The sequence below is a fragment of the Balaenoptera musculus genome, chromosome 18 (genome assembly GCF_009873245.2).
Source record: "Balaenoptera musculus isolate JJ_BM4_2016_0621 chromosome 18, mBalMus1.pri.v3, whole genome shotgun sequence".
Lineage (NCBI taxonomy): Eukaryota > Metazoa > Chordata > Mammalia > Artiodactyla > Balaenopteridae > Balaenoptera > Balaenoptera musculus.
In genome coordinates this window covers 27,715,344-27,740,158 of record NC_045802.1, presented here as the reverse complement: position 1 = coordinate 27,740,158, position 24,815 = coordinate 27,715,344, and the positions used below count along the sequence as shown (strand labels likewise).

At 33.5% G+C, this 24,815-nt stretch overlaps 1 protein-coding gene and 1 non-coding gene across 2 annotated transcripts; both read left to right on the top strand.

The window, feature by feature from the left end:
• The first annotated feature begins 933 nt into the window (after positions 1–933).
• Positions 934–1,039, top strand: LOC118884472. Its single transcript, XR_005017305.1, has one exon. It is a non-coding gene; the product is annotated as a U6 spliceosomal RNA (small nuclear RNA).
• Positions 1,040–22,861: 21,822 nt separating this feature from the next.
• LOC118884423 (disintegrin and metalloproteinase domain-containing protein 28-like) lies at positions 22,862–24,403 on the top strand. The gene has a single exon (XM_036832069.1). The coding sequence runs from the start codon at positions 22,994–22,996 to the stop codon at positions 24,401–24,403; it is 1,410 nt and encodes a 469-aa protein (XP_036687964.1). The 5' UTR covers positions 22,862–22,993.
• Positions 24,404–24,815: the final 412 nt, after the last annotated feature.

Sequence of the window (24,815 nt, the reverse complement as noted above, 5' to 3'; positions counted from 1 at the left end):
TTGTAATGGGAAAACCCATGTGCAATGGAAAAATGCATTCATTCTAGAGGCACTCATTTGGTTTGGATAGCCTCACATTCAGGAACGGTTCAAGGAGAAAACTGGGAGAGGTTGTAACATAAAAAAAAAAAAAAAAGGGAAAAAATGCCTTGAGGAAAATATATTGAATTTTTATATAAAAGAATTTAACATCACCAATACACTAAAAGGAATTTGGGGGTATGTTGTATATATCAGTCAGAATCTTTGCAAGTATAAATCATTTGATTGTGTGTTCACATTATAATCACTTGTTTGTACTTCATTATCTCCATCTTTTGACTTAGAAAGAGTAGAAGCCTATGCCATCAACACAGAGTATTTTACATTGGAAATCTTCTCCAAATCGAGCTATTATGGCATGAATTCCTTGAATGCAGACACCAATTTTGTACAATTACTTATGGTATACATAATGTTGCACAAGGCAATGTACTAAGTGTATTATTTTACACATAGGAAGTGTAAAATAATAATTTCTGAAGGATAAAAAAATAGATAAATTTTCGGGACATTTAAATTTTACATGCAGAAAGCTGAATTTCATACTAACGCAAGTAACATTAATATACATATTATCACATTTTATAATCAGACAAATTAATTAAAATAATGCAGTGTAGCTTGAATCAAAAATATATCTTCTTACAAGTTACCATATCAATTTGAGCATAGAGCTTGCCAATGTCATATTCAAACCACTTTAAAAATCAGTTTTTCTCTTTTTTTTTTTTCAAAATACAATATATAGAATTTTACATTGAAGGGGAAAAAAAATAGCTGACACATAGGGGAAAGAAATGATTGGCTTTCTCCACCTAATGTCTGTCTGGATGGGCAGAGAAAAGCATGACATTTCTGGACAGGTGACGACATCTAAAATGATGTGTCAGAGTGCTTACTTTGGAAGCACATATACTAAAATTGGACTGATACAGAGAAGATTAACATGGTCCCTGCACAGGATGACTTGCAAATTTGTGAAGCGTTCCATATTTTTAAAGCAGTTCAAAGAGGGAAGATTATAGCAATACAACTCTACCTCAAGAAACAAGTAAACTCTCAAATAAACAGTCTAACCATACACCTAAAGGAACTAGAGAAAGAAGAACAAACAAAACTCAAAGTTAGTAGAAGGAAAGAAATCATAAACATCAGAGCAGAAATAAATGAAACAGAAACAAAGAAAACAATAGCAAAGATCAATAAAACTAAAAGTTGCTTCTTTGAGAAAATAAACAAAATTGAGAAACCTTTACCCAGATTCATCAAGAAAAAGAGAGGACTCAAATCAATAAAATTAGAAAAAAAAAAAAAAGGAGAAGTTACAAGAGAAATGGCAGAAATACAAAGCATCCTAAGAGACTACTACAAGCAACTCTATGCCAATAAAATGGACAACCTGGAAGAAACAGAGAAATTTTTAGAAAGGTATAACCTTCCAAAACTGAACCAGGAAGAAAGAGAAAATATGAACAGACCAATCACAAGTAATGAAATTGAAACTGTGATTAAAAATCTTCCAACAAACAAAAGTCCAGGACCAGAGGGATTCACAGGTGAATTCTATCAAACATTTAGAGAAGAGCTAACACCCATCCTTCTCAAACTCTTCAGAAAAATTGCAGAGGAAGGAACACTCCCAAACTCATTCTATGAGGCCATGATCACCCTGATACCAAAACCAGACAAAGATACTACAAAAAAAGAAAATTACAGACCAATATCACTAATGAACATAGATGCAAAAATCCTCAACAAAATACTAGCAAACAGAATCCAACAACACATTAAAAGGATCATACACCATGATCAAGTGGGACTTATCCCAGGGATGCAAGGATTCTTCAATATACGCAAATCAATCAATGCGATACACCATATTAAGAAGAAGAAAAACCATATGATCATCTCAATAGATGCAGAAAAATCTTTTGACAAAATTCAACACCCATTAATGATAAAAACTCTCCAGAAAGTGGGCACAGAGGGAAACACCCTCAACATAATAAAGGCCATATACGACAAACCCACAGCAAACATCATCCTCAATGGTGAAAAACTGAAAGCATTTCATCTAAGATCAGGAACAAGACAAGGATGTCCACTCTCACGACTATTATTCAACATAGTTTTGGAAGTCCTAGCCACAGCAATCAGAGAAGAAAAATAAATAAAAGGAATACAAATTGGAAAAGAAGAAGTAAAATTGTCACTGTTTGCAGATGACATGATACTATACATAAAGAATCCTAAAGATGCCACCAGAAAACTACTAGAGCTAATCAATGAATTTGGTAAAGTTGCAGGATACAAAATTAATGCACAGAAATCTCTTGCATTCCTATACACTAATGATGAAAAATCTGAAAGAGAAATTAAGGAAACACTCCCATTTACCATTGCAACAAAAAGAATAAAATACCTAGGAATAAACCTACCTAAGGAGACAAAATACCTGTATGTGGAAAACTATAAGACACTGATGAAAGAAATTAAAGATGGTACAAACAGGTGGAGAGATATACCATGTGCTTGGATTGGAAGAATCAGTATTGTGAAAATGACTACACTACTCAAAGCAATCTACAGATTCAATGCAATCCCTGTCAAATTACCAATGGCATTTTTTTTTTACAGAACTAGAACAAAAAAAATCGTAAAATTTGTATGGAGACACTAAAGACCCTGAATAACAAAAACCATGTTGAGGGAACAAAACAGAGCTGGAGGAATCTGACTCCCTGACTTCAGAGTATACTACAAAGCTACAGTAATCAAACCAATATGGTACTGGCACAAAAACAGAAATATAGATCAATGGAACAGGATAGTAAACTCAGAGATAAACCCATGCACCTGTGGTCAACTAATCTATGACAAAGGAGGCAAGGATATACAATGGAGAAAAGACAGTGTCTTCAATAAGTGGTGCTGTCTGGATGGGCAGAGAAAAGCATGACATTCCTGGACAGGTGATGACATCTAAAATGATGTCTCAAAGTGCTTGTTTGGCAGCACATATACTAAAACTGGACTGATACAGAGAAGATTAGCATGGTCTATGGTAATCAGTTATACTCAAATGAGGAAAACTGGACAGCTACATGTAAAAGAATGAAATTCGAACACTTCCTAACACCATACACAAAAATAAACACAAAATGGATTAGAGACCTAAATGTAAGACTGGACGCTATAAAACTCTTAGGGGGAAACATAGGAAGAACACTCTGACATAAATCACAGCAAGATCTTTTTTGATCCCCCTCCTAGAGTAATGGAAATAAAAACAAAAATAAACAAATGGGACCTAATGAAACTTAAAAGTGTTTGCAAAGCAAAGGAAACTACAAACAAGACGAAAAGACAACCCTCAGAATGGGAAAAAATATTTGCAAACAAACCAACGGACAAAGGATTAATCTCCAAAATATATAAACAGCTCATGCAGCTCACTATTTAAAAAAACAAATAACTCAATCCAAAAATGGGCAGAAGACTTAATTAGATATTTCTCCAAAGAAGACATACAGAAGGCCACGAAGCACATGAAAAGCTGCTCAACATCAGTAATTATTAGAGAAATGCAAATCAAAACTACAATGAAGTATCACCTTTCACCAGTTAGAATGGGCATCATCAGAAAATCTACAAACAACAAATGCTGGAGAGGGTGTGGAGAAAAGGGAACCCTCTTGCACTGTTGGTGGGAATGTAAATTGATACAGCCACTATGGAGAACAGTATGGAGGTTCCTTAAAAAACTAAAAATATAAATACCATATGACCCAGCAATCCCAGTACTGGGCATATACCCAGAGAAAACCATAATTCAAACAGACACATGCACCCCAATGTTCATTGCAGCACTATTTACAATAGCCAGGTCATGGAAACAAACTAAATGCCCATCAGCAGACAAATGGATAAAGAAGTTGTGGTACATATATACAATGGAACATTTCTCAGCCATAAAAAGGAACGAAATTGGGTCATTTGCAGAGTCATGGATGGATCTAGAGACTGCCATACAGAGTGAAGTAAGTCAGAAAGAGAAAAACAAATATTGTATATTAACGCACATATGTGGAACCTAGAAAAATGGTACAGATTAACCGGTTTGCAGGGTAGAAATAGAGACACAGATGTAGAGAATTAACATATGGACACCAAGGGGGGAAAGTGGTGGGGGTGGAGGGTGGTGGTGGGATGAATTGGAGATTGGGATTGACTTATATACACTAATGTGTATGAAATGGATAACTAATAAGAACCTGCTGTATAAAAAATAAATAAAATAAAATTCAAAATTTCAAAAATAAAATAAAATAAAATGATGTGTCACAGCGTTCAAACAAATGAGAAATGAATATGCGATTCAATTTTCTTCTAAATACATGCAATAAAATATTTCATTTAAATATATTTCATTGCTTCTATAATTCATTTATTGTTTCTTTTTCATTTTTTCTTTCTTTTTCTTTTTTAGTATCAGTATTTTGTGCTCTCTATATTAAATCATAACCGTAGCAATACCTGAGATATCTCATAGATGGATAGGAAATTGCTAACAATGCAAGGCAACTTAAAAAGGAAATAATAGGATAGGCCATGACCATGACTGTCACAGCATATGTTGCCCAGGGCTTTGTCCTGCCATCTCAAGAAACTTCTGCTAATAGGAGAAGAGCTGTCAGGGAAGGCCGTGGTATCAATTGTCTCATTTTACTTTAATGCTACTGTCTCAGAACTTCTGCTTTATAAAGGATATTTCAGGATTGACTCAGGTATGTTTATAATATTAGCAGATGTGAAGGTAAATATGTCGACTAGGAAATTAGTCCTACAAATTGTTTGAGAAACAAGAGTTAAGGTTTCAGATCATGGCAGTTTTTCATAATAAATTTACATTCTGTGATAAAAGTGTAGTCTAAAGAACCAAGGAGAAAATAACTCCATTAGACAGGTTCATTTTGAATAGGGATTCCACATAATTATAGTAGAATATATAACCTCATTTGAGTATAACTGATTACAAGTATTCATGCTGATGGGAATCAGGAATATTGTGTTAATCATGGTAATGCTTTTCTAACTCACTGATGGTTACTCACTTATCTATCAGGAACAGTCTTTAGATCTGCTAATCACTTTCTTTTTATCTTTTTTTAAATGGAAGTATAATTGCCTTACAACGTTATACCAGTTTCAGGTGTACAACACAGAGATTTGATATTTTTGTATATTTCAAAATGACCACAACAATGTCTAGTTATCATTTGTCACCCATACAAAGATATTAAAATATTATTGAATATATTCTCTATGCAGTACATTAAATCCCTGTGACTTATTTCTTTCATAACTGAAATAATCTCCCTCACCTAGTTCACTCATCTCCCCATTCTCCTCTCCTCTGTCAACCACCTGTTTGTCCGCTGCATTTATGAGTCTGCTTCAATTTTGTTATGTTTGTTCATTTGTTTTGGTTTTTAGATTCCACATATAAGTTAAATCATATGGTATTTGTTTTTCTCTATATGACTTAATTTCACTTAGCATAATATCCTCTAGGCCCAGACATGTCGTTGCAAATGGAAAGATTTCATTTTTCATGGCTTAATAATGTTCCATTGTGTGTGCCTGTGTGTGTGTGTGTGTACATATATACATATATAAATATATCACATATATATGTATATGTAGATATGTGTGTGTATATATATGTATGTGTATATATATATATATACACATCACATCTTCTTTAGCCATTCAGCTGTTGGTGGACACTTAGGATGCTTCCATATCTTGGCTATTGTAAATAATGCTACAATGAACCTATATAGATAGGGGTGCAAATGTCTTTTCAAATTACTATTTTTTGTTTTCTTTGGGAAAAAACCTAGAAGTGGAATTGTTGAATCATATGGTTGTTCTATTTTTAAATTTTTGAGGAACCTCCATACTATTTTCCATTGTGCCTGTCCCAGTTTACATTCTCACCAAATATGCACAAATGTCCCCTTTTTTCCACATCCTTGCCAACACTTATTTGTTGCCTTTGTGATAATAGTCATTCTGACAGATATGAGGTGATATCTCACTGTGGTTTTGATTTGCATTTCCCTGAGTGTTGGTGAAGTTGAGCATTTTTTCATGTGTCTATTGGCTCTGTGTATGTCTTATTTGGAAAAAAAATGTCTATTCATGTCTTCTGCCCATGTATTAATTGAGGTGTTTGGTCTTTTTGATATTGAGTTGTTTGAGTTCCTCGTATGTTTTGGATATTAGCACATTATCAGGTATATCTTTTCCAAATACGTTCTTCCATTCAGTAGGCTACCTTTTCCTTTAGTTGACAGTTTCCTTCATTGTGCAAAAACTGTTTAGTTTGATGTATTCCCATTTGTTTTCACAGATGAAGTTTATATAGATAGGTATAAATTAGTAAAACATGTGTTAGAAACCCCAGATAAAAGGTAAGAGTGGAGATTAGGAATTTTTTAAATTATTTAACAAATATGTATTGAGTTCATTCTATGTTCAGACACTGTTATAGGCACTTGAAATACATTAAATGATGTCTGTCCTCATAGAGATTACATTCAAGTAAGTCATGTCCACCATATAGTTAGTTCCCTTGCTTATGAATTTAGATAATAATTGTTCTTGTGGTTGAAAACTATAAGATTTTATTAGTTTTCTAACAACATATTTATATTTAAGGTATTCACAAGAAGAAACAATATTTTGTTTAGGCTATCCGTCTATTGACTGGTAACATACATTTATTTGAGCAGCATAATGGCAGCAAGCCCAGCGATGATATTTATCTTTGCCAAACATTTTTCATTCTGTTTAATTCTAAGAATAATTTAAAAATCTCAAATGAAATAAAGAATTAGGGAACAAACCTAAGTTCATATTCATATGTAGTTGTGGTTAATTCCTAAGTTTTTCTTTAGCTGTTAAAATCAAAGTCAAAATCAAAATTAGTATTTATTTTTCAGTATCTACCAGTAGAGGTGCATTAATTTTGCTTAATTTTAGTTATTTTCAGGGAAATGAATTTAGTCTTCGAAAGAGGAAAACATACCACAGGTAGCATTTTCCACTGACTAGAGTCAATGTTTCTTCACGGCCAACCAAATATTTTATTATTATTTTCTATATTTTCATTGCTTAGCTCTTAACTTAAAATACATTATTGGTAGTGGTTGATCTATTTTCACCATATATTATGGTCCTGCAAGGTTTTCTTTCATTTTTTCTGGTTATTATTTTCATAATCAGTCTCAAGTTTTCTTCCAAGAAAAATATGCATATTCATTTATTTTACTCTCAATTTAAAAACAAATGAAAAATAGGAGAAGACAATTTTGTAATAAAAAACGATCGTTGCTCTTTTCTGCTGACAATGCATTCCTAGGAAAGGTTAAGCTTTACTCTAATAAATGCAAGAGTTTATTCAGATCCAGCACATGCACATACATTATGAAGATATGTAAAATATTTGTCAAAATGTATTTTCCTGCTTGACTTTCTTCACCTCTGCTCTCAGCTACAGTTTACCGTTACTTATTCTTCTTGCAGGTCCATCTGAGGTATATTTTGACAATCAGTCAAACTTGTTAGTTTGCAAAAGCCTGTTTTCTTAATGTGGGTAAGATAATAATGCAGAAGGATGATACACTCAGCTTTGTGGCACACAAAGCATAGTATTGCACGAGATTAATAATCTGGAAACTAATAATTGGGAGATATAATGCAGTAATTTATAATCATGAATTGATGCTCTAGTTCAGATTAGTTTACTTAATTACCATCCCTTAGAATCTGAACAAATGGACCATGTGACAGATGAACTTCTATAGGGATAGAAGGGGGAAATTTTTTTTAATCAGCTAGAGGACAGCATAAATCCCTGAAAATCTGAGTTGAGAATATTAAGAAATCTGAATATGGAAACCATGACATGAGAAATGATAGAATATGAAGACAAGCTCCACCTGCTTAAAAATTTGATCTGGATCAAGTTTAATTTGTATGGTTTGACAGGCAGTGCAAGTGCCTGTTTGCTGATCATATTCTTAGGCATAATTGTCAAAAATTTTGATCAAAGAAAAATGGAAAGGGGCAAACATTTCTAGAACTTTATTTTGAAATAATGACCCCCTTTCCTCTTCTCATTAATTTTAAACCATCACCACCACAAAGAAGCAGAGACTCCATTTATCTGTAGTCTGGTGGCTGGTAATTTATATTTCTCTGTATGTTCATCAATTTTAAGCCTTCGCAGTAAACAAAGGACCTCTGCTTGACTTTAGTAGATAGTCTTGACATATATTAAGTTACTCCAATTACCAAAATAAGGTATTCTGACAATATCTTCACTCCTACAAATACCTTTCCTGTATTCTCACCTAGCAAACTGCACCCAGTAGGTATTAAAACTATTGATTCAAACAGTGACTGAATTAAAAAATTAATAGAATATGTTAAATGTGACACAAAAGTATGAGTTTATGTAATTTCTTTTGAAAAAAAGTAACAATAGCTATTTAAGAAGTCTAGATACTATCTACTTGACCCAGAAATTCCATTACTGGACATCTGTTTTCCAGATACACTTGTACATGTGTGCAAAGACAAATGTAGTAGGATGCACAATCGAATTTCTTGTAATACCAAACGATTAAACACATTGTAAATGTCCTTCAGTAAGAGACAGGTTAAAAACATGTTACATCCACAAAATGGAAACCGTGCAGCCATTTAAAAGAAATATGTTTATATTACAGTGTGTATATATGTGTGTGTAAGTGTGTGTACACACACACATATATATATATAATCTATGTATGTATCATGTTTATTTATGTGTATATAGTACAGATATATACCATACACATATATTTATTGTACATATAACATATATACAACACACACAAATATGAAAAGATCTCCAAGATATGTAAATTTTAAAATAGAACATAAAGAACAGCACTATATACTATACACAAGTGCCAATCCTAGAAACAATTCAAATTTCTGTCCACCAAGAAATGGATAAAGAAATTGTATTCTGTTGATATAATAGAACACCATACATCAAAGAAAATTAATGAGCTATAGCTACACACAATATGTTTGAATCTGAAATACATAATATTGAACTAACAAAAGTTAGACACCAAAGAATACCTTTAATAAAATTAGAAAACAGGCAACACTAAGCTATAGATTTTAGTTATCATATAATGATGATAAGATAAAGGAAAAAATAAAGGAGAAAATATCTTAAAATTCAGCTTTGTTTTACCAATAGAGAGAGGAGAATTACCATTTATTTGCAAGCACTCTGTGTGTGTGTTTGTGTGTGTGTATTGGCAATGTTGTATTTATTAAACTTGGAGGTGATTATATTGTAGCACAGGTTATAATAATTCATTACATCTACATTAATGTTTTATACACATTTTATTTATGGTATATTTAATGAATAACAAGATATTAATATGAAATGTAAGATGCTAATCAATATGTACCTTATGTTTATATTTGTGGTAAGAGGTGAGTGTGGTATATTTACAAATGTGTATATATATGTATATATATAATTTTCTGATGGACAACCAAAAAGTTGAAAGGGTAGTTACATTGGAGAAAAGACGTAATAAAGTAAAAATTGTGCCCAGAATGTCATCAGGAAAAATACTAGCTTGTTGAGTTTTTTTTCCTTGAAGAACTGCTTTTTAGCTGTTTGACAGAAGGGCTAAGCTTTTGAAAATAATGTTTTTCTTTTTTTGTTAGAGCAGCAAAATGCCAGGTATGCCTGGCTTTTCTCAATTGTGTTAAATTCCAACAATTTTAGCTTGTGCAAAATATCTGAAGTCTAGTCTAAAGAAATTTTCATTTAGCGCCTTTGAAATATAGTATTTGTTATTAGCCAAGTTCTACTACATAAACTTTTGTAATGTGTTGCCTCACTGAAAATAGCAAATTGACCTAAGAGCACAATAAGATGGATTAACCAAATAAATTGAATTTATTCATGTCTAATTGTATCCAAGTTACATTTATTAGTTTATTAAGGGGAAATGATAGCAGAACAAATAGCAAAAAAAAATTGTAAAAAATAAAATACTGTTTTTCTAATAAACATATACAGTTACTTGTAAACTGGACACATTTTTGCAGCTACAGAAGACATTTGTAAATACAATGACAGTATTATAAATATACTTTTTTGGCATTAGAGAGGATAATCCACCTTCTCTCTTACTTGGCTGTAACTTCTGTATTGCTTCAGTACAAGGTGAGAGGTGATCCACCTGAATTTTCATCCCTGCTTTCAGATTTCAGTGAAATCGGAAGATGTCTCCTGAAATCCAAAGTCTGTTCTAAACTTGTTTTATGAGAGCTACACACACTAAGTAATGATGAATGAGTTTCTCCTTGTGGTCATGAACTTTTGCAGGAATACTCCATTAAGTTTAAATCTTTTGAAAATATGTGCCTCAAAGAGGTGCCAGCGAAGATTGAAAGTAATCCTGTATTTCTTAAGGTGATGCTTCAGCCTTACAGTATGTGGTAAGAATTTGAAAACTTTCTTTAGCTTTAATCTGTATAGCTATATCTTCCTTAAGAATGCAATGTGATGAAGAGTCAATATTCTGCAATGATTCCACCTAAAAATGCAACAGCAAAAATCAATACAGGGATATTTTACTCTGAATAAATGAGGACTATTCTACTACCTCCAGTCTCACAGAAATATTTTAATTTGCAAGATATGCTGTAAATTATGTTTAAAGTGATTTACCATGGTCCACATTGCTGATTAAGATTGAATAAGCAGTTGAAGTAAAAGAAACAAGAAGAGGGGATGAAAATATGGCTTAGATACAAACCCAAGATTGCTGCAAGTGGTCCAATTGTTTTCATAGTCAAATGTTTTTTATAAAGCTTCAGTAGAATAATCAATTCTTTCACCTTTGAAATTGCACTCCTTTGGTTCTCTGGTCATTTGATTCTAGACTCCCCAGGAATGGAGCCTGGGAGAAGAAAAATGACAACAAGGGAGTGTATGCCTGTGTCCTTCTCCTTTTTGTTTTGTTTTGTTTTGTTTTAATACCTTACTCTGCATAAAAGAGAGATTCCCATTTTGTTTAATACTCTTTTAGAGGTTGTAGATGGAGGTTATGAACTTAGGAAAACTTGTATATAAATCCTAAAAGAACCCCTTTGTACTTTGTGACCTTGGACATTGTTTTAAATTTTTTATTGCCTCATTTTCTATAAAATGGAGATGATCATACTTACAAGTTTGATTTTTTAATTAAAACAATTTATGTGCTACAGCATATAGTCAAATGCTATAAGAATGTTCCTCTTTAAATATTGATCTAAAGGCAAAACATTTGTGAAAAAGTTGTGTAGTAATTATTATGGTCAAATATTAAGAACTATTTTTCCATAGAGTTTAGCAAAAGAGCAAGATATACCTTAGTTCTCACATTAAAACAATCAACATTTTTCCTATTCAACAGACATACAGATTTTAATTATAATATTAAACATAAAAGCAACATGCCTATATGTACAAAGCAAAATACCTATATGTACCAAAGTGCAAGCTAAGTAAGAAATGTGCAGTATTCTTACTAATAAAACTATAAATTTTTGATGTACATGAAGGAAATCTGAATAAATGGAAAGCTACAAAGGTGTATGAATGAAACAAGTCAATCATGTAAAACTTTCAATTCTTTCCCCCCAACAAATTTAATGTAATCTCCAAATTCTGGAGCTTGACAAAATCATCCTAAAATTTCTAAAATTCAAGAGGAATTTTACATGAGGAAGAATAAGCATAAGCAAAAAAATATTGAAATATAATTATAAAGAAGGGAAAGGCTCATCTTACCAGATAATACAATATAAAGACCTAATTTAAAAATAGCATAATATTCCTATTGGCATAACTAGACCTATGGACCAATGGAACAGAGATTTCTAAAACAGAGCCATATATATACTTGAATTTGAATTTGAAAAATGTGATGTCTTTAATAAACGGGTTTGGAATTCCAGTATCAAATCACTGACATACACACATGTGCAAAAAATATCCAAGTTAGTGAAAAACCTAAATGAAAAAAGATACAACTAAAATTATAGTTATAGAAGAATTTGTTTATGTATTTGGAGTATTAAAAGTGTATTGAACAAATCATGAAGAAATAAACTGGTAAATTTGACTGAACAAAATTTTAAACTATTTAAAAATAATGCTATAATTATATTTAAAATGTGCACAAAAGCATGTAATAAAATATTTGCAACATGAATAACATATAATCAATAACATTAGTCCCAAGCATATATAAAGCCAAATTTAGCCATATCTGCTATGTTTCAACTTGTATAAAGAAAATATACTCAAATTGTATACTAAAAAATTAATAAAATAATAAAATTTGGCGTAAGACAGATCAGGCCAGGTCAGGTGTGCATCGTGAAGGATTTCAGAACAAGCCACCCCAAATGTTACCATTTTGCCATATGGATTATTCTGAGCTATAGGCAAATGAGACTCTGTGGTCTCAATAGAAAGTTCTGCCCTTCTTTTAACTACCTGGAAGAATTGAAATGGGGAGCCTTTCCCAGTATGAGAATTATTACCAGAGATAAATTTCATCTGAGTGAACCATCTATATGGCAGGGCAAATATCTAGTCACCCAAAATTTGCTCTTCTTCTTATTGTCCTGTGAATTAACCTCCTGTCCTTGGGAGCCCCAGGCCCCTATCACATTCCTTAGCTCAAAATGGCATATATACCTCATTTTTCCTTTCTGTCTTTGAACCTCTCATGTATGCGGTGCTCCCAAAAGTACAAAATTAAATGTGGGTGCGTTTTTTTTTTTTTTCCTGTTAATCTGTCTCATGTTGATTTGATTAGTAGACAGCTGAAAGAACCTTTGAAGGGTAAAGGAAAATTCTTTCTCTACAACAATTGTATGACAGACTTAACTCTAACTATAATGAGAAGTTATGAACAATTTCAAACAAAGAAGCAAATAATCTGATTAACATTTTAGGATAAAAGACCTTGGGTGTTCTTTGTTTTGTTTTGGTTTGTTTTTTTTTGAGAATATTTTAGAATGTCTAGTGTAGAAACTTGAAGACTAGTTAGGAGACAAGTTATTGCCCTAATGCAGGTAAAAGATGATGGTGATTTGGACTTTCGAGGTGACAAGGAAAAAAAATGACAAACCGATAATGATACCTAGGTTTTTTTGTCTTGAGCAACTGGATAGTTGCATCTGACACTTACTAAAATGGAGAATCCTGGTAGGGGGACCATGTGGAATAAACTGCATTAGAGGGAAGTTATTGTAACAGAGAAGAACAAACCTGACTCCATATTGGAAATATTCCTTTAGATCTAAGGTTTTGTGCTCTGTTGCCTATGCTTAGTCATGTTGGCTCTGCACCTTTGTCTAGTCAATCAGTGAAAGAATGTTGCCTATAGTCTGAAATATACATAGTAGCCCTTTCTCAAGGCTCTGCCTCCCAGGCTTAACCTTTAAAGCCATAACACTTTTCATTCATATAGAGATAAAAGGTTGCAGAAGAGAAAATAACATTTGTCTTGTTGAGGTTTATAGAAACATTCTGACCAGACCTACATGGACAGCTGCAAGAACAAAAGATTACCACATCCCCTATGGGATCTGGTTGGCACCAAGAAGTCTGCAACATCTAGCCAAAACCCCTTCCCTTTTAGTGTAAAAAGAAGCCTGAATTCTAACTTGGTTAAGATGGTTCTTTGGGACACTAGTCCACCATCTTCTGCCCCAACACCTCATCTCCTGATTTCATTGTGCGATGAGCATATGAGTTTGGACGCTGTAACATTATTACTTCCTAAAGTAATCTATTTCATCAGTAATCCTGTAACTGAAACTTAATCTAAATATTTGCTGTTTATAAAAATATATATTTTACCTTAGTACCAAAAATGTAAAAATTCTTATTAAAAGGATGACAGAGTTGATTAGATATTGCATACACTTGTTTGTCACAGATACTGAGAAATAAACTAAATTAAAATGTTATATATAATGAACAAGCAGTGTCCTGTTTATGCATCTTGCCTCCCATTCTAGATTGAAAGTTTTTTGTAAAGATTAAGACATAGACTCACATCATCCTGTAAATCTTCTAATATATGGCAGAATAGACTTTGTCAATGTATATTTGATGAATGTATAGATGATTGCCTATGATATGTACATGTATATGTTGTACTAGAGTGATAGTGTATAAAGAAATAACTCCAGGGATGTAAAATAACACATTTGAAACTGAATTACTAATTAGTAAGTTACTACATTTCAGAAATTATTAAAAGTTTCCTAAACTTGCACTCTACCAGGACCAACATATACAACACAAACTATTTTTTTTTTAAATTTGTACGTATTAGGTGTACCAATGTATTAGGAAATGGAAGAAGCCCTATCCTAGCTGTTATTATTTTTTTATAGACAAAAATTTTATTCTAGCTCTATTTTCATATGCATCTTCTTCAACTTCCATGGAGCCCACAACCTGTGGATTTAGAAATTGACATCTTTTGCACAATTTTATTTCCTCTCCAAAGATGGCTTAGGCTTTTTATCTACATTTGGCTCTTAGGCGTCTCTTCTAATATATTATTCTAATCAGCTCAGAAATTATAAGATGTGTTAAATTAAGGAAAGGCAATTGCTGTTTATTTTTAGTCTCTGCGCTTCAGTTTCCTTATTTTAAATAATTATTATTAAACAAGGAAAAATTCCCAGAAACAGACATGTGCATACATATGTACATAGATTAGGCACTCAAAGCAGTGGCAATTATTATAAAGTTTAAATTCTAAAAAATTGGGGAGTGCTCGGTCTTTATACATTTATGAATTGAACAATGAAAATTTGAGAAGCAAAGAACCCTCATTTCCTCATTACTGTTCTCTTCGTGCTGCAGAACTAGGCTGCACAGTTTATTCTATCTTGTGGAAACAGTATTTGGCTTTACTCTTAATTTCAATCTTTTATTTCTCAGAATTGGCCTCCACATTCATAGCTGCCATGTTCATGTTTCACTTTGACATTGAAAAAATTTCAGAGGCTATACACTTCTTGTTTTACAAATGAAGTTGTTTTATGAAAAACAATCCTGCTCTTTCTTGGAATTTAGTTACGATTTACACTTCTGAAATTTTTTTTTAATGTTTTGACCCCCTTCATCCATTTCTCCCACCTCCTCTCCCCACTTTCTGCCTCTGGAAACCACCAATCTGTTTTATCTATGAACTTGTATTTTGTTGCTGTTGTTTGTTTATGGCTTTGTTTTGTTTTTAGATTCCACATATAAGAGAAATCATATGGTATTTATCTTTTCCTACCTGACTTATTTCAGTCAGCATAATGCCCTCAAGGTTCAGCCATGTTGTTGCAAATGGCAAGAGTTTATTCTTTTTTATGGCTCAGTGATATTCCATTATATATATATATATATCACATGCTTAGTTGATTAGACAGTAGGTTTTCATGTCAGACAACAAGTTATACAATCCACTTCCATTATTGACAATTTTGGCAATTTGGGCAAGTTACTTAATTTTCTGAGCTTCATCATAGGTTTGTTAATAGTTATTTTATTACAGACTTTAAAGAAACTTAAAGGATTTAAAGAGGTAGTATATACAAATAATTTTGACAATATTTAGCCCATAGTAGGCACTTGATAAATATTATTGGTTTTTAGTATTAATCTATACTCTCTTTGTGTTTTTTTATCAGTGGTAAATGAATTTGGCAAGAGTAATAGAAAACATGATAAACATTGATCTAAATAAATCCTGTATTTATCCCACCCAAAAAAATCCTGAGATAGATTCTAAAGAGATGGCAGAGAAATTCAGTAAAATACTCAGGGACTCATGTTCATTCCACTTTTCCCTTCAATAACTCTTATGTGTAGGCCTACAGCTGCTTTCTTGTGGCTTCATTGGTTTAAAGGTGGATACTGCATCTTCAGTATCATGGTCTCTTCTTAATCAGGGGAAGAATGATGGATGAAAACCTTTATACTTGAGTAAAGTTTCCTTTTAATTTGGGAAATGATATCTTCCCCAGGGATTTTTATCTAGATGACGTTGGACAGTACTATGTCATATATCCAACCTTAGCAGCAGGGGATGTTGGACAACTGAGCTTTCTATCTGTAATATAAGAAGGCCAGTAATAAGGGGGAAGTCAGTGGCCATTGTGCAGCTGTTGTATGGTGACTGCCATGTCTTCCATGACAAAGGGTAACTCTGGCTTTATTTCTTGCTCTCCAAGTGCAGCTTCTCTGAATCTTTTGCTCTATCTTCACTCATCTTGAGTTCTTCTGAAATCTGATTACAGTTATTTTGAACAGTAATTAAAGATCTATAAAACCTAGTTTATAAATTAATAATCAACTTATATTTTAGACAATTGCATTGCAAATGGTAAACTCACTTCATCTCTCACCACTCTTTATATGGCTTGATGCTCCAGGGGTTCATAATTTTCTAGTTCCTCTCCCAGATCAAACCTCAACAGTAATGAATGATATGAGAAATATTTAGGGCATACATCTTTAGGAAAATAACACAGCCTAATCTAGCTAAGGCGAACACAGGAAACAGACCTATATGAAAGTGAGAGTTACTTCTTTAGAAAACTAGGCCATGCTAGTTCTCTGGTTGTCAGTTGATGCTAGTTTTCTGGTTTTCATTTATTCTTGCTTTCTCTTTTATGTTCTGGTTCCCAGAACATCATCTCTGGGTACCATTAATGATTGAAAATGTGTATCTATTTTGATAATGGAGAGAATATGATATTTGTGGTCAGAAGTTTTAGTTTTGGGCTTCACCTTCACCAAATTTGAGTACCATGGCCTTGACTCATTTTCTTATCTTTGAATGACAGCTTCTTCACCTATAAAGTTATGAGGAGGGTGAGGTCACTCATGGAGTTAGTGCAGATAACAAAAGTGGTAAAACCTTGCACATAGAAGGGACTAAACAAATCTTCATTGGTGTTACATCAATCAAATAATACATTGTTTCTATAAACAGAATTTTAGCATGTAGATTTTAAAGCAATATATAATACACTTGAACTAGAACTTTGAATTTTTATTATTTCTATAAAAACATTAGTAAGTTATCATGTTCATCTTTTACAAAATGACAAATGATTTTAACTTATTGGAACACTGTGTTTCAAAATTTCAAAATTTTACATTTTCCATGCTCAACAGAGGGAAGATGTTTCCTATACCGAGTTGGTAATAGAGAGGAAAGCAGAAAAATGATATGTGGCCTCCTCAAAGATGAATAAAACATTTATTCCAGATCCTACTATCATCAATTATGACTCTGTTTTGGAAGTATGTTAATTAGTTCAGTTGTTTTACTTAATTTATTACCATGTTCTGTGTGTTTGTGATTCTTAATTGTATGATGTGGTTTATATTCACTGCTTTTATGTGATGGGAATGCCACAATGTGCCTTTGGTATTTTTATGCTTAAAAAATAAAAAAGTAAAATCACGAGGAAAAAAATATATATAACTGATTATACTACGCTGGAGTACTATCACACCTGTTGAGATGTTAACAAATGATATCTCGTATGAAGACAAAAGGAAATTGTAGGCAATGTAGCAATCTTTAAGATGAACACGAAGAAAACTGCTGTGAATTTTGAGAGAATGATGAAGAAATAAGTTGTTTTCTCATTCAAGCTCACCCCCAGCAGCATCCGCAAATAACTTAATTTCTTAAAACCTGAGCCTATGACTGATGGTTTAACACTTTTATTTTTTCAAATATACTGCTGTTAAAAAGTCAGGCAAATTACTCTTTGGTTCTTTTATAATGTAGAAAGTGTGGACAATAAAAAAATATTTCACCCTCTGTATTTTGCTTAATATTCCTCATCTGAAATGTTCTCCTGCTTTCTTTTTAACACATTTTTTTTTTTCTAGGCTCATATAAAGCCATGCCTCTTCTGTTGAGTATGGCATGCTTCCTTTTGAAATCAAGTACTTTCAACTCTTCTCTGATATTTGGAATTGCACTGACCAAATTAGCACCTAGAACATGCCAGCTTAGATTTTTCACTGATGTTTTGAAACTGTTAATCTTATCTATTTTCATCTCACATTCTGCACAATTCTGCTAACCTTATTCCTTTTAATAATCAGTGTTCTCTCTTACTAACTGGTATTTGTTCACGTGGTTCACTTCTAACTGGAATGGTCTTTTCCTCCTGTTGGCATAGCTAACACCTATTCAGTCTTTACATTTTAGTCAAAAGGTTATAGTTTCCAGAAGGTATTCTTTGACCTTCCACACTACTTAGGTCTCCTGAAATATGTGTTCCTGAAGCTCTATGCACTTCATCTATCATAATACTAATCAAAAGTGGTCATAAGTATGAATTTAAATATCTGTCCTTTCCACAAGTTCAGTGGAGGCAGAGACTGGCTCTGTGTTATTCGTTGTTTCAAATATGCCATTGTACTGTGTCTGGCAGAGAGATGATTCTTAACACTTATTGAACCAAACATAATTGGATTTTTTAAATTTAAGCATAGTTTTTATTTTATATCACTCTGGATCATACACAAAAGGGAAATATAAGTGAAAATAATTGGTTAAGCAATTCCTAAATCCTCTTTAGATTCATAGACTAACTCTTTTAATAAATTTTCCAACACAATATCATCATAAACATAATTGGATGATTAAGCTCCTTAGGAGCATAGATTACAGACTCTACTTCCTCTACACCCTCCATATGGCATTGCGCAAAATTTTGGAGTATATTAGAAGTCTTCAACACTTATTAAGTGCATTCTAAGAATCCTAGAGCTAGAGGGTGTTTTATAAACAGTCTGATGTAAAATCTTCAACTTAATAATAAGTTGCAGAAACAAAGGACCAAAGGCCAAAAAGCTGATGATTTTAATAAATACCACACTGAGACCCAGATCTTCTAACTTCTGGATAAAAATGTTGGCAACATACCAGGTTACCATATTGTTAGATCTAATTTCAGAGTTGAGCTGAATTTTGTAACCACCAAAAGGTTACCACACCTATCATAAACAAATGTCATTTACACGTTCTTATTTCCTTAGCTGTCAGGAATAATGAATCATATTGGATACAAAGCCATTGTATAAACTCTTATAGAAGATTGCTAGATTTTAGAAGTTTGTGAAGATTTTCTCTGTTCTGATGTCATTGGCACATGCTAAAACACTTTCAAAAATCTAATTTCTTGTTTCCATCTACTCCACATAAACACGCATGTACATGCGCAGACACATATACATGTAAACATCCCTCTACCTTTCAACTATGCTTGTTTCAATTTAGAGAAAAAATTTGAGACAGTAAGATTTGGATAATTTTCTAGTACACATAGTAATGGTCAATTTCCTGTAATGCCTAGTTATTCCCTTGGCTTTCAGTTAAATATTGAGAGCAATGAATTTAACCTTTGAGGGAACAGAGGATCTATAAGGCACTCTTATCTCTCATCTATGAAAGTTATCTGAAAACGTTAAAGTTTCCTTAAAGGATTTACATACCAAAATGTTTAATTGGATTCATTACATAAGAAAAACAGATATTTGCCATATACACTTTCTTCTTTAAGAATGAAACCACAGAACTTGACATTTCCTATGTTAATTAAAATTTTGACTATTTTTCCTAAGTTAAAATGCTGAATTCTTTCACAGAAGCATAGTGCAATTTCACACATCCCTTTGTTATTTTATGCCAGACAAATGATATGAGGTAAATGCTAAGGAGAAAACAAGTCCTCTGCTTTTTTGTTATGCCAAAAGTGGCCTATATATGTATTTTTCTAATGTTTTCAAACCCACAATTGTGGTCATAGTAAGAAGTTAACTCACCAGGATACCTCATATTAGGCATAAACCTTATTGCAATATGTTGGTAAACAGATAAATATTACCATAAGATATATGCCAACTTCAAGACTGAAGAAGTTGTAGGCATATAAAAGGAGTGATATATTTCTTCCATTCATGAGCAGAGAGGTAACTCAGTTTCCAAGTTACTGTTCTCGAGTTTGTAAAAAATGATGACAAAATGTGACTTTGCATAATTAATAATTTTATCAGCAATTACAATTTAGACATGTTTAGGACCTAAAAAAGGCAAATGATTTGTTTTAATACTGGATAGCTCATGGCAATTAAAAAAGTCATTGGTAGATATCTGAATTTGACATTTTATGCTGATCGCACTTCAAAAAGTATATCTAAATGTAACATGACTTTCCAATTGTATGTTTACGTATTTGTGTGTTTGTGTGTTTAGTCAAGAAATAATAGATCTTCTCCTTCCAAAATCCGGAACATCTCCATCACAAAAGCATTAAATTGGAGGAAGAGAGGTTAGATCAGCAGCAGAAAAAGAATGGCATAATTTTTAAAATAAATGTGTAGTTTTTAATCCTTTACACTCACTTAATGAACTTGTGATGGTAAGGTAGGTATAATTAGAGCTGTCAAAATTGAATTCCAAATGTTCACTGCATGATGAATTTAATTTAAATTTCTCTATCCCTACCTTTCCCTTCCCATCACCACTGGGAGAAAATGAAGCGCTTGACTGCTGCTGTGGCAAATTGGATCCTAATAAGTAGGATGCTTTACTGCTTCTTGTTTTTGCTAAGATACAACTGCACTATTTCAGAAGAACTCACCTGGGCATTAATTCAGCAAGAAATGTTGGTAGGAGCATTATATTTTCCACGTTTTGATATCTCAGTGAATGACTTGCATATTAAGAGGTCTGGCAGCTGGTTTATCATTCACTGATGTGCTTGTCATTTTAGCCTCAGGTTCAGCTGACTCATCTCTGGGGGCTTGGAAATTATATCCCTCTCAGTGTTTCATATTATGTGAGATTACCATTTTTTTTCAATCTGAAAGTAAAGCATAATGTAACCGATTAATATGCTTAAATATTAAGGAGTTGATTTAAGAAGGTATCTTAAAAACTATCAGCAATATCACAAGTCATGATGAGACAAAGTCCATGAAATATTTTATATAGAGACATTCAAATGTGATATGAAATATATCAAGTGCTGGTGAGAATTGGAGCATCTAGAACTCTCATACACTGCAGGTAAGCATGTAAATCGGGACAACTACTTTGGAAGAGTTTGGTACTTGCTATTAAATCTAAATGTGTCTGTGACTGCACCAGAAATACTGACAGATGTGGTCCTTATATATGGACACATCTAAGCAGCACTATTCATACAATAAGCCAAACTGGAAAAATGAAGTTTTCATTAACAGCAGAATGGACAAATAAATTGTAGAATAGATCTAAAATGCAACATGATTCAGCAATGAGAATGAACAAATAACTGCCACATGGATTGTTATGAAGTAATCTCACAAATGCAATTTTAAATGCAATAAACCAGGGGAAAGAAGAGTCCTAACTGGGCAATTACATTATGTTGAGTTCAGAAAGAGTAAAATCTAGTCTAAGGAAATAGAAGTCATCTTAGTGGTTTCCTCTGAGGGAGACTCTGCATGCTGATGGTGTTCTGTTTCTGGAGGTGAGTGGTAATTCCTACAATGTTTCGTTTTGTAAAAATTCCCTGAGCTGCATGCTTATCATTTGCACACTTTTCTGTAGGTATCCAGATTTCAATTTTTAAAATTATTTTAAAAGGGCGGATATGAAATGCAACAAAAAATGAGAAATCCCCATGAAAGAATAGGTCTTTAATTTTTTTTCTTTCTTGTCCTCCATAGTCATTTGTATATATTTTTATTTCAGCATGTAATCATTTTTATTATATTTTATTTTTATCTCACTATATTATACGATTGTTAAGTCTGAGACTATGCATTACTATTCTTATACACCAGGATCTATCACAGTTTCTACCACATGTTAGGTTTATTCATGATAATAATTTTAAAAACTAACATATGTTGTGTGCTTACCATGTGTCAGTCTTGTAATTTATGTGTATTACTTGTTTTACAACAATTATTTGATTTAGTTAATATGATCTCTGTTTTCCAGATGAGGAAGCTGAAGTAGTTGGTGGTGCAGTAATTTGCCCAAGGATACACAGTCTGCAAGCAGTGAATCCAGACTCCATAGTTCAATTTCTAAACTACTAGGATATGAAGGGCAGAACATTAATTATGTAATAATGCAGATTTGGCATACAGTAAGTGCTCAACAAATGTGAGCTATGAATGCAATATGCAACTTAAAGAATCATACAACATAGTAATTGTTCTCCTTTGGAAGAACAGAAGCTAGATATAGCTGGATACATTTATTTACATACACACACTATGGTAGGAACTAAAGATACAATGGATTAAAACATCAGATTCAGTCCGAAGATTGAAGTTCAGTAGGAAAGACAGGAATTAACAAAATTATCACATTTGTTATAAATATTGTTAAGGAAGCCTATTGGATTCATATACATAACTAACAAGGGTGCCAGATGCATGGAAGAAACTAAAAGGAGGCATGGGACATGACCACAGAAGGCCAAAGGTGACTTTTTGAGAGGAAAGTGACAGGAAGGCAGGGCCATATAGTGCAGTTACATGGGTAAAGAACCTGAAAGATTTGTGATTATAAAGACTTAGGGGGGTGACGTTGCAGCAGCCTGAGGTGTGCCGTGCGTTCTCCCGGTAAATTCTATAAAAGAACTCCCTGGAGTGAAAAACTATGAAGTGGTTTATCCCAGAAGACTTCATCCACTACATAAAAGAGAGGTCAAGGATCCAGGTCAACAGGAAAAATTTGAAACTGAATTGAAGTATGAAATGACAGTTAATGGAAAAATCGCAGTGCTTTACTTGAAGAAAAACAAGGGTCTCCTTGCACCAGGCTACACGGAAACATATTATAATTCCACTGGAAAGGAGGTCACCACGAGCCCACAGATCATGGATGACTGTTACTACCAAGGACACATCATTAATGAAAAACTTTCTGATGCTAGTATCAGCACATGTAGGGGTCTAAGGGGTTACTTCAGTCAGGGAGATCAAAAGTACTTCATTGAACCTTTAAGTCCCACAAATCAGGATGAACAGGAACATGCACTCTTCAAGCACGATCCTGATGAACAGAAGACTAACAGCAACTGTGGGATGGATGACATGTTATGGGTACCTGAAATTCATCAGAATGCAGTCCCATTGGCCACCAGTCTTGTGAAGTCCAAAGACCAGCAGCCTTGGGAACAAAATAAATACATAGAATATTTTTTGGTCCTGGATAATGGTGAGTTTAAAAAGTACAATCAAGATCAAGAGGAAATAAGAAAGAGGGTGTTTGAGATGGTCAATTACATCAACATGCTTTATAAAAAGCTCAATACTCATGTTGCCTTAATTGGGATGGAAATCTGGAATGACAAGGATAAGATAAAGATATCCCCCAATGCAAGCCTCACCTTGGAAAATTTTGCTGAATGGAGGGGGGGTGTCCTCCTAAGAAGAAAGCGTCATGATGTTGCTCAGTTAATCACGGCAAGTGAATTTTCTGGAACAACTGTGGGCCTTGCTTTCACGTCTACAATGTGCTCTCCGTATCATTCTGTTGGCATTGTTCAGGACCACAGTCACAACATGCTTAGCATTGCAGGGACCATGGCCCATGAAATGGGCCATAACTTCGGAATGTTTCATGACACCTATGCTTGCAAGGGCCCTTCTACAGTATGTGTGATGGACAGAGCACTAAGCTTCTACATACCTACGGACTTCAGTTCTTGCAGCCGTGTCAGCTATGAAAAATTCTTGGAAGATAAATTATACAATTGCCTCTTTAACGTTCCGCTGCCTACAGATATCATATCCACCCCGATCTGTGGGAACCAGTTGATAGAAATGGGAGAAGACTGTGACTGTGGGACCCCCGAGGAATGTACCAACGTTTGCTGTGATGCAAAAACATGTAAAATCAAAGCAAATTTTCAATGTGCAGTAGGGAAATGCTGTGAAAAATGCCGGTTTAAAAAGGCTGGTGAGGTGTGCAGACCAGCAAAAGATGAGTGTGACCTGCTCGAAATGTGTGATGGCAAATCTGGTCTTTGCCCCGATGATCGATTCCAAGTCAATGGCTTCCCTTGCCAAAATGGGAAGGGCTACTGCTTGATGGGGATGTGCCCCACCCTGGAGGAGCAGTGCACCGAGCTATGGGGACCAGATTCCTACTTAAATGGCTGAAGGACTATTTTTAATAGGGAAAATACATATTCCTAAAAATATTTGAAGAAGGTTATCATATGCTGGAAACTTTCCATAATTCCTGAAAATATACATAAGACAAGATGAAAGAAAGCAACAAAAATCACTGATTGACAATACACCCAGAAAAAAAGAAACCTGGGAAATAAATGAACAGGAACCTAGAAAAAACCCTGAATGAAAGCCTCTGTATCAGACTAGGGTGAGCTGAGACACAATTTGAGGAGAAAGCTTGATACCATTGGCGCATCAGGAAGTGCTCTGATGGTCTGGAATTCGGTTCTGGCTCTCCTCCAGTTTATAGGTAATGCAGATGGACGTGCTAAGTTACAGGTGCAAGCAAAGATGGCTTTGCTGGTTAAAGAACTTGTACTTCCTTGGCTAACTTCAG

Excerpts from the sequence above, each read along its gene's own strand:
- LOC118884423 (XM_036832069.1), top strand. The coding sequence starts at position 22,994 with ATGACAGTTAATGGAAAAATCGCAGTGCTTTACTTGAAGAAAAACAAG.